Below are 11163 nucleotides of genomic sequence, written 5' to 3'. Positions count from 1 at the left end.
GACGTGGCCCCGAGGCTGCAAGTCGAGGTGCCTGGGGCCGGGCGGGGACCTGCGGGGAGCACGGCCCCTCCGCTCACCGAGGCGGCTCTGCCCGGCTGCTCATCCTAGTCCTAGCTCTCGCTGGGTCCTTGCCACTGAGGTAGGATTTTGTAAAGTGATCTGTCTAACACGACAAGGCCAGTGAGCTCCCGGCCCAGAGAGAACTTCCCCGAACCTCAGCTTTGAGCCTGTTCCCCGCAAACACAAGCTGAGGTCAGTCCTCGCCCAGAAAGGAACTCCTACGGACCGTCGTCTTGCCCCTGGCTGCGGTTCTGGGAGTGGCAGTGGGGGTGGTGTACTAGTTCTAAAAAGTCCGTGTGCCTGCACGTCTCTGCGTACTTTAGAGAACTGGAGTCAGGCGACCAAACTCCTGACAGATGTAATGATGAGAGGGATTTAAGAGTCCAGGACGGGAAAGAATACACGGTCTCGCAAGACCTTCGCCTTCCACCCAGCGTAAAACCAACCGCAGGTGGTTCTAGAAGAGCAAACGGAGGAAACAGGTGACCGACCCTGGGTTCTCAGAACAGCACGGCATGGTGGTTTGCAAAGCGTGGCTCTGCAGCAGCAGCCCCCGCCCGGCCACGGTTAGTAAGGCAAATTATCAGGCCCCACCCCTCACCTACCGCTCCCGGCGGGGTGTGGGGTTTGAAGGCTCTCGGGGCTTCTGGCTCAGGCTCAGGTCGGAGAAACGCGGTGCAGGAAGTGCCCAGAGGCCACGTGGGAGGTTTAGTTAGGCTTATTGAGGCAGTGCTGGGAATTTAAAACAAAACAAACAAGCAACCCCAAGCAGCCTAAATATCCAAGGAAAGAAGCTTGGTTAAATAAATTAGGATACAGCCACAAAAAGTAGAGGGGGTGTAGCTCAGTGTGCAGTAGGCTCACAAGCAGTTCTCTGGGTCAAAACAGCGGCAAGGGGAGGGCGTGCACCCTAAAAATCCTGAGGATATGGGTTTGTTTTTTTTTTTTTTTTTTTTTAAACAGGATCTCACTATGTAGTTCAAGCTGTCCCGAACTCATCCGGCTGAAGATGGATTCTTTTAAATGTTGAAAAAATGTAACATTTATTTTTACTGTCAGAGAGAGTATCAGAGCAGGGTGTGGTAGTGCACCCCCTAATTCTAGCACTCAGACAGAGACAGGAGGGTCGCAAGTTTGAGGCCAGCCCAGGCACTTGGTGAGACCCTCTCAAGAAAAGTGGGACTGAACTTGTAGCTCAGTGGTAGAGAACCCCTGGGTTAGATTTTCAATACTAGGATGCCAAAAAAAGTGTTAGTAGTGATGGTTACCCTGATTACATTTTGGATTTGTAAAGATGTTCTTTATTCTCTTATATTTAGAAAGAGCATGCATTTAGTATTCTTATAATAAGAAACTATTAAAACAGAAAGGGGTTTTTAAAGTATGGTTTATTTCTAAGAAAAATAAAATTTCATTACCAAATAGGAGAATAACAGTTATTACACTGTGTATCATTATCTTCAAAGTTGCTACTCAGAGTACAAGATATAAACCAAAAAGATTTTTACAAAAAAGAAACAGATAATACACAGAACTTTCTTTTCAACAAACTAAGAAACTGATAGCATAAATGAAACCGATTAGCAAATATATTGAAATATTTTTTTAAATAATGGAATTTGTAGTTGAGGAAAGTATTTTAACTTCTCCCTATGTTGTAGTCAGGGTTTTGGCAAGGGAATACATTTAATACGGGACACGTATTTTAAAGGATTATTTTATGATATTTACCTAAAAAGTCAATTGCAGAGGAGTGCCCGAGATTAGCCATGAACTAGAGGCCCAAAGAATCCAGCCGAGAGCCTGGACCCCACAGTAGTGTCCCGCACAGCCCAGGTGAAGGCCTCAAGTCCAGGCGATGTCCTCCTCGAGTCCAGCCAGAGGCCTGGAGCCCATGGCAATGTCCCATGCTTGTCCGTATTGAGGACCTGCACCTGGAAGGCCCCAAGGCCAGCGGTGGAAGACAGAAAATCTACGCCAGTTGGGTGAAGGATCCGTACCAGGAGGCTGAGGGTTCTGCACTGGAGCCAGGAAGAGATGATCACAGTGAGGATTAGAGCTTCCGAGACAGTGACAGTGAGGGCCTGAGCTTCAGCCAAGTCAAATCAGGAAAATCAAGCACAGCAAGCTCCTGGAAAAACAGCAGCCCCTGATTTTCCCCTCCAGTTCTCTTTTTATGGCCTGTTGACAACAACCCTCAGGTGGTTCTTCCACGCCGACCACACTAACTCAGTTCAGCTGGACATTCCAAACTGAACAACAGTTAATCCATCACACCCTACCTCCTATTTATCTCTCTTCTATTTTGCACATATTTTTGTACTGGGGATCAGACTTGGGTCCTTGTGCTTTCGAAGCAGGTGGTGGAACCACTGAGCTAAATCCCCAGCCCTCCTATCTCTGTTCTGTTTTACTCTCTCTCTCTCTCTCTCTCTCTCTCTCTCTCTATATATATATATATATATACACACACACACACACACACATATATATTTTACATATATATATATTTTGCATGTATAGATATGTATTTATATGTAAAATACATATGTATGTATTTTTTCTTATACAAGAGAAACCACACACTATTTGAGCTTGTGTATCTGAGGGCTTTCACTCAACATTACATTAAGTAGAAAAACAAAACCAGAAACCCATTGCACCCTCCAATTGCGTTCGTTTGCCTGGGAACGCCTCACGTTTATCTTCTTTATGGCAGCGTACGGCTGCACCCACCGTGTATCAGTGCCACGTTCTCCTCATCCACTCGCCTGTGGAAGGACACGTACACTGACCCCAAGACCTCGCTATTGAAAATTGTGCCGCTCTGAACATGGGTATGCATGCCTCCCCGTAATGGGGCGACTTGGACTTCGGGGGGAGGGCGACTGCAAGGGGAATGTCTGGGTCAAATGGACCTTCTGTTGTTAGTTTTCTGAGGAAGCTCTGCGAGGGCTGATTTCCACAGTGGTTGCACTAGTTTATGTCCCTACCACTAAGTATGCTTCAAAACCATACATGGAGATGGGTGTGGCAGTGCACGCCTATAATCCCAGTACTCACTCAGGAGGCCGAGGCAAGAGGATTGCAGTGAGTTTGAGGTCAGCCTGGGCTACGTGGTGAGTTCAAGACCAGGCTAAACTACACAGCAAGACCCTGTCTCAAAAAATAGCAAAACCTCAAAATGAAACCATGCCTGAAGTTGTGATTAGTTGCTCACCACCAAACTATGAGTAAGTCTCAAAGAAATGGAGGATGGCTGTTGAGAAAGAGAGCAAAGTAGAAGAGAGATGGGGCTGGGGATTTAGATAGATCTATGAGGAGGGAGAGCCATGCAAAGCCCACAGATGGTGGGGCAGCAAGCTGCAGGAGGGAGTCATGGGCAGTGTTGTGAGCCTCGGCCAGTTGTTTCTGTCATTTTCCCACTCTGAAGAGCTGAATGTTCTAAAATGGATCTCAAATTTTAATGCCAACCATGAAATCAATTGACTTGCCCTGGTTGGCAGCAACGGGGTGGCAAGTTCTGCTCTGGATCCTCACATCTCGGGAGCTCTTGCTTCCAGCCTCTCCGAGTCTCCTGGGAAGCAGGTTCCAGCTTCCCACCCTTCCACTGCTGCCTGTTATACATCCTTGGATGTTTCTGGCTGAGTTAAACCCAAGGGTTTTCTTGTTTTTGTTTGAGAAAGTTGCCAGTGGAGACTCTTGATGGTCACTGTGCAAGCCAGGTTAGGTGAGGTTTTGCTGCAGTAACAAAAACCCTAAAAATCTCAAGGACTTAACATGAGAGAAGCCAGGCTGTCGCTCACACCACAGGTCCGGCAGGGCAGGGAGTGACAGTCACCATCCCGTCGTGTGTCTGCCTCAGCAGGGTCCCTTCCTGTTTACTGGGGTCATGCAGGGGACGTCGGGTGGGGTCTTCAACGCTCCTACTCAGAAGCAACACACGTTCAGTCCACACACATTTCGTGGGCCAAAGCGAGCTGCAGTCAAAGTGAGTCGCAGTCATGGCCAACTTCAAGAGAGTGGAGCAATACAAGGTCCATCTGGAAGGAAGGCGAGAGAATCAGACTTATTGGTAAACAGCAGCCACACCTTCGGTCATCAGCAATCAGCAGTCAGGTCCTAACTACTATGTGCCCACTCCTTGGGCAACGGGGTGACTAACTCATCCTGGTGTGTCGGGGTTTCCTCATTTCTAGCACTGAGAGTCCCAAGTCCCAAGCACACTGTGACGGTTGCCCCTGGTGTGGGTGAGGCACAGAGAAGGTACAAGCCAAAAATCAGTCCTTGTCCTTGACTTGGTTATCATCCATGTTTGTGACATCAGACTTACGCATAAGAAAAAGAAAAAGGAAACCATGCAAAGCAAGTTACGAGGCTAAGGCTGTGCAAAAGGTACAAAGGGGCCAGGACGGATGGGGAGGGTCAAGGAGGCCTTCCTCGAGGAGCACTGGGCCAGAGGGTGACGAATCTTGGCTGGGATGGAGTGTGACGCCGCTCCTGTTGTTTGCAACTCAGAACACTGGGTAACACAACCCTCTTCGAGTGATTTCCCTTTAGGGGACTGGGCAGCCCGTGCTCAGCCTTCACAGCAGTGGGAAACCACGTTCTACCTTCCTGTGTCCAGGGGGAGGAGGGGAAGCAGACCTAATTACCACAGGGAGGGCAGAGTCGGGGCAGGAGAGTGTGTGCAGGCCGGGAGATGGCCGGGAGCGCCCTGTGCTGTGTTAGCTTGTGTAAAGGACCGGCCCTGAGGGGCTAGGTTCCTAGGGGAAAGATGGGAAGGAAGGGTGTAGGGTGTATCCTGGGCACCTTCCAGGAAACACGGACGCTCTGCTCAGACCGAACAAGTCTGACACAGGCACTGGGCAGCTCAGGGACCCGGACAACCCATGCCACGGGGCCTTGTGCACATCTCCAGGGAGGCTTTCTTCTCCGCGAATCCTTCTGATTGCGCGAAGTGGTTCCCCAAACGCGTCCTCAGCCCAGAGTGATTTTCTTCCCAGTCCATTTCTGGGGGTTACGAGTCTCCTTGTCTGTCCAAGAGCAGCTTAGTGCTCTCTGCCAGAAAGTCTCCCCAGCACAGACGGCAGCTTCCCCGGAGGCAGGCCTGTTTATGTGCTCTGTCCTCCCTGCTGGACGTGGACGGAGAGCCAGGGGCCTGTTCCTCCGTCCCCACCATCCCGCCCACCCGCTCTCAGGAGACCGCAGGTCCCTTCCTGCACCGCTGTCCTCTCTTCCTGTGTGACAGAACGCTGAGGTTTCTCTGGCCTCGTCCTCATTTAGGGGTAGCTGGTGATCCCCAGGGGCCCCAGGAAACCTCTCCTAGGAGAGGATCCCCTTTTATGGCTCTTTCCTCTCCTGTTCATTTTGAGTAGGAAGCCTTGGTCTCTGGAGAGCTTCCCCAGCCTCCTGCCCCTCCTGATCAACGACTTCCAAGCCGGGTCGCAGGAGGTGTAGACAGCAGAGCGGCTTCAGCCCCTGTCCCTAGCAGAGAGCACATAGGCCCGCCGCCAAGGGTTGTCCTATTGGGTTTGATTAGAATTAGGGACGTGGGAAACACGGCCCTGCTAAGAGAGGCTCCTGGGTGTCCCGCCCTTCCACGGAAAGGTGGTTCCACGGCTTCCTCACAGGAAGGAAGTGCAGGCAAATCCGATGGGAGAGCCTCCCTCAGGGGCAGGGCAGGAACAGGGCCTGCAGGCCAAAGTGCAGTGGCCTGGCCTCCGACCTCCCCACTGAGACCTGGGGACCTGGGGATCTTCACAGTGAAATCCCACCAGGGAACCCATCGCCAGGGGATCAGACTGAGCCCTGGAGCTGAATGCAGGGGAGCCTGGGAAAGGAGGGTTCAGTCCAAGTCAGGGTGATTAGCAAGAAGCTTCCCGCCTGTCAATTTTCCCAGGAGAGCTGTGCTTTGGGATGTGGGATTCCTGTGGGAGAAGTGGCCAAATTCACTGCCTAATTTCTTTCTTTCTTTTTTCCTTTTTCTTTTCTTTTTTTTTGAAACAGAGCCTCACTATGCATCCCAGGCTGGCCTAGAACTCCCAGTGATCCTCCTGCCTCAGCCTCCTGAGTGGTGGGATTACAGTTTTGCCATGTCCCATGGCCTCCCTATTTTCTCTTCTGAGAGTTGTTGATCATGTCAACCACCCCACTGAACTTTCTCTGTCCCCACAGCTTAGCTGGAGCCCCCACAGATCCCGAGTTGGGCTCTGCAGGGTGGGCGGGCACAATAGGGCCCCCAGGAAGCCCCCCCGGGAGAAACCTAGAGCCTGCTCCCCAAGCAGCCCAGGGCCTGGCAGCTGCTCTAAAGGAGCTGCCGTGGACAGGGCTGTGTCGGGGTCAGAGTGTGGGCCAGCAATGCACAGGTCAGTAACTCTTGGGAAGCCTCCTGAAGGCCCGCTCTCGGCCCCAAACACCTTGCAGCTTTGGGAACCAGGTGTGTGCCTGGCATCTGCCCACGATGCCCAGGTGTGCCGCTGTGTCTCACAGGCCTCTCCAGCCCTCAGAGGGGCACAGAAGGGAGGGACAGTTGGTCCTGGGCAGTGGGGAGTCCCAGAGGTGCTTGGCTGGGGCCCCCACCCCGGGGACGAGGTGGGGACAGTTCCCTGGCTGGGAGCCATCCCGCCCCTGGGCCGGCAGCAGGCCAGGGCCCTCCCTGCGCCTCTGTGCTGGAGCTGCGTGCATTTCATTCTCTGAGGAGCAGCTTGCAGTGCCACGGGCTGCGCCTCAGCTGGGCCCTCCCTCCTGCCTCCTCCAAGTCTTCTCAGAGGACCCAGCACTGCCCCTTGGTTCCGTTCAGTTCCAAACAGCAGAACTCTGTCCTTGGGCAGCGGGAGTCCTAGCTCTTGCACCTCCTTTCTTCCCCTGCCGTGGTGCTGGAGTTGAGACCCAGAGCCGTCCACCACCATTACACCCCAGCCCTTCTTAGTTTTCATTTTGAGGCAGAGTCTCATTATGTCTCTAAGATGCTCAGAGTGGGCTGGAACTTGTGGTCTTCCTGCCTCAGCCTCCAAGGGGCTAGGATCACAGGTGTGCGCCACTGCACACTGTGCCTGGCTCCACCTCATTCTTTGATTTGCAAAATGAGGAGCTCACCCTCGCGTCTGAGAGAACCGCCCTTCCCCGGCCTGCAGGCACCTCGCCCATCCTTCGTAACTGTGGGGAGGGAGAGCAGGGGAGGAGTGTGGAGGACGAGGCCGGCTGCGTCTGGGAGTGAGGAAGGGAACGCACGACTGAGCTCACCATGGCTCTTTGCCAACATGTTGGGCTTCCTGGGACATCTGAGGGGTTTCTAGGGACGAGGAGGCACAAATATTCCTAAACGGGGGAGCCCAGGACACACGGCACGTGGGCTGGGTCTGCAGCTTGACACCCAAACGCCTGCCAGGTGGGGCCGTCTGTAAACGGGAAGAGGGCCGGCCTGGTGCAGGGTGGCACACGCGGGTGTCACTGCCCACCTCGGATGGGTGGAGCCTGGGTGCTGTGTGGTGTGGGAGAAATGTGTGTCTGCGCTGCCCTGATCCTCCAGTTTTTCAAATGGAGTAGGAAAGCTCTGTTTGTTTTGTTTTGGAGGCAGGGTCTCAGTATGTGATTCAGATTGGCTTTGAACTCATTCTGTGGCCCAGGCTGGCCTCAAACTCACTGTGATCCTCCTGCTTCAGCCTCCTCAATACCAGGATCACACCCCGCTGGAGATCCTTATACATGCAAGATAGCGCTTTCTCCCTTTCTCCTTTCTTTTGCACACACAATCACCATGCAAGTTAAACACGTCATTTGGAGGCTGCTGAGTCACATCTGCCCCCGTAGCTGTGCCTTGGGTCGCAGGGTAAACACCACAGAAGCAGGGCTGGCCCTGCCGGGCAGTGAGGGTCAGGGTCAGGTGGCCTCACTGAGGTGACATCTGGCTGGGCTCTGCAGATCAAGCAGGGGCTCTTGTGGACAGTGTGGGAAGAGCTTCTCCCGGCCAGGGCTGAGACATCCTGGGGCCGGTGCACCCTGTGGCTGGAGTGCTGGGTGAGCAGCGGGGGCAGGGAGGAGGATGCGGATAGTTGGGCCTGCGGGGCCTGGACACCAGGTCTTTGTGACTTTATTGTGCAGGGAGCACGATGCAGCGATCAGACGCTGCAGCCCAGGGTCAATGTCCCGGGAAGGTGGCCGCTGCACAGCTGAGCTGCCTGGTGGCGCCGCGGGCCGGTGTAATACAGTGACTACGGCTCACAGGCAGTGCTGTGGGTAGGTGGGAGCGGTTTCCTCCACGGTCAGCCTGAGCAGACAGCAGAGCTGTGGTTACCAGGGCTTCGGGTTACAACACATGTTTGTTTTTCAAAAACATTGCAATACTTTTAAATCAGGGCCCTGGACTGGATCCAGGGACAGTAGCAGGGACCAGGCCCCGTGGAGCTTCTTAAAGCAGCAGCTGAGAGATCTGTGGGACCCTGGGAGCTGGGGTCGCTGGGGGAACCCCCAAGCTCAGCCTGGAAGGGGGCGGGACATCTGGTCTCCAAGGCAGCAGTTGCCCCTCTTGCTTCCTGTTCCAGGATGAGGATGGGGTTCAGGCTGCCTGCAGAAGGAGGAGTTGGGGTCCTGCTGCTCCAGAGGATGGGGAACTTCCTGGCCAGCCAGGGCCCAGCTTGGCAGGGAGTGAGTGCCCCTTGTGGAAGGTGTGCAAGCAGGGGCGACGCCGGTCAGCAGTGTTGACGGGTCTGCGGCGGGGGGGACCCCAAGGGGATGGACACACAGGCCCACGTGACTGGGACAGGAGGAGTCACCACCGCCACCACCCTTTATCAGAGGCCGGGGCTCTTCCTCCAGGGAGCCAGGCTGGGATTCGGGAGCGTGTCATTCTTCAGGCTCCACAAATTTAAAAGCAGCATTTCTTTCTTTGTTTTTGTACCCGGATGGAACTCGGGACCTTGCACTTGTGAGGCAGGTGGTGGAACCACTGAGCTGAATCCCTGGCCCTAAAAGTAGAATTTCTCCACGAACCAGCAGTTCTGCTGGGTATTTTGTGAGACAACTGAGATAGTTGCTTTCGCAGGTTCAGCAAAGTACCATTCATAATAGCAAAGAGATGAAAACAACCTAAATGTCTGTTGACAGATGAATGAAGATAAAATGCTGTGTATACATCACACAGTAGAATATTATAAAGCTCTAAAAAAGAGAGGAAATCCTGCCATTTGCCACAACATCAGTAAACCTGGAGGACATTATGCTGAGTGAAACAAACCAGTTGTGACTATATGAGGGGTGGTGACACACTCCTGTAACCCCGGGACTCTGGAAGGCTGAGGCAGGAGGATCTCAAGTTGGAGCCTGGATAACTTAGTGACTTGGTGAATCCCTCTATTGAAATAAAAAACTTAAAAAAAAAAAAAAGGCTAGGATTGTGGCTTAGTGTGAAAGTCCTGGGTTCCATCCCCAGTAAAGGGAAACAAAGTCAAGCTCACAGAAGTGGAAAATGGAATGTATTACTGGGAAGGGGAAGGGAGGATTTGCTTCTGGGTGGGCATAAGGTTTCTGTTATACAGGATGAACAAGTTCAAGAGCCTATGGTTATTCATAGCTAATTATGCACTTAAAATCTTACTAAGAGGGAAGATCTCTAGTTCATTGTTCTTACTATAACAAACATAATCAACATAAACAGCAAAAACAGAACAAAGAGGCACAAGGCAGCTTACAGGGGATGAATGTGCCTGTTGCCTCGGTTGTGACGATGGTCTCTGGGTGCAGGCATGTGACATTTATCAAATTGTGTACATTAACTGAAGTGCAGTTTTGCATATTGATTATATCTCAATGATTTTTCTTTTAAAATAGCCTTTTTAGGGCTAGGTGTGGTGGTGCACAACTGTCACCTCAGCACTTGGGAGACTGAGGCGGGAAGACCACCCCAAGTTTGAGGCCAGCTTGGGTTACACAGTGAGCTCAACAGCAGCCTGAACTGCATGCTGAGACCGTCTCAATAAAACAGGTGTTCGCGGGATCCGTGGTCGCTACTTAATTCTTGGGTTGTGTCCCCCGCCCCACACTGTCGTGCTGGGCATGGAGTGAGCCCCAGCGAAGACTGGGTGACAAGCAGGATGGCTCAGCCGCGGGTGAAGACCACAGTCTGCTCAGGAAAATGCGCTCTTCAGGACGGGAGGCAGCCAGGCTTTGAGGGGCATCTGCTCAGGGGGCCGGCTCTGAGGCCAGCCTAGATCCCACAGCGCCAGGCCCCAAGAACGCAGCCTGAGGAGCGGGACGGAGCCAGGCCAGCCGGCTGCTATTTAGAGCGGCTGCCCGGAGAGGTGCCGGCGGCAGGGCAGCAGTTGTTAGAAGAGCCGCGGCCTCCCTCCTCCAGCTCGCCCTGCCGCCTGATGTCTAAATAAGGCTTCGAGGAGCGCGGGGGGGGGGCGGCTAAAAATAACCCTGCCCCCCCTGCCCTTGGGCCCTGGCGACCTCCCGCCCCGTGGGCCTCCCCTTGCAGGCCCGCCCAGCCAGGGAATCGGGTCCCTCACAACCGGACCCGGGCAGAAAGACTGTGAGGGGGCCCAGAAGTCAGGGAGACCCCTGTGTCTCCGGGACCTCAGGCAAACCGAGGACCCAAGAATGAGGACTTAGCCCTGGCATCTCATTTTCCGGTTCAAGTTCAGCGGAGTTACCCACTGCGGTGTCTTGGGGTACATCTGTTCTGCAGATCCATTTTTAGCTCAGAGTCTTTCATAAAAGTGTAAATTAAGCTGGGTGTGGTGGAGCAGGCTTGTAATGTCAGCATTCAGGGAGGCTGAGGCAGGAGGATCACAAACTTGAGCCTAGTCTGGGCAGTTGAGCCAGATCCAGTCTCAAAGTTAAAAAAAAAAAAAAGCTGGAGATGTAGCTTAGTGGGAAGGCCCTTGGCTCAATCCGTAAAGCACACATGCACACTCCTACAGAGTAAACTAAATGCCCGCTCTTAAATATCTGGAGAGTTCCCATTAAGCTGGGATTGCAGGTTCTGAACCCTTGGCCCGCGGGCGCCTGGCAACGGGAAGTCCAAATCGGGTCGCGGCTGCCCCCTGCTGGCGGCACTGGCACACTACAGCGACGAGGCGCCTCCAGCCCTGCGGCCCTGGG

The 11163-nt window shown here is 53.4% G+C and overlaps 1 protein-coding gene across 1 annotated transcript in view; it reads right to left on the bottom strand.

The window, feature by feature from the left end:
• Positions 1 to 11163, bottom strand: part of Ccdc69 (coiled-coil domain containing 69) — a 41017-nt gene that overhangs the window by 27898 nt on the left and 1956 nt on the right. The window contains exons 4-6 of the mRNA XM_033761761.1: positions 7306 to 7460; positions 7159 to 7218; positions 666 to 792 (exon numbers count right to left, since the gene is read on the bottom strand). Coding sequence (XP_033617652.1) covers positions 666 to 792; positions 7159 to 7218; positions 7306 to 7460 — 342 coding nt within the window. The remainder of the gene's footprint in view (positions 1 to 665; positions 793 to 7158; positions 7219 to 7305; positions 7461 to 11163) is intronic.

This window comes from Fukomys damarensis, unplaced genomic scaffold (genome assembly GCF_012274545.1).
Source record: "Fukomys damarensis isolate Sample0158 unplaced genomic scaffold, DMR_v1.0_HiC HiC_scaffold_9, whole genome shotgun sequence".
NCBI classification, from domain to species: Eukaryota; Metazoa; Chordata; class Mammalia; order Rodentia; family Bathyergidae; genus Fukomys; species Fukomys damarensis.
The sequence above is the reverse complement of the archived record's forward strand: the minus strand, read 5'-3'. Positions and strand labels throughout refer to the sequence as shown.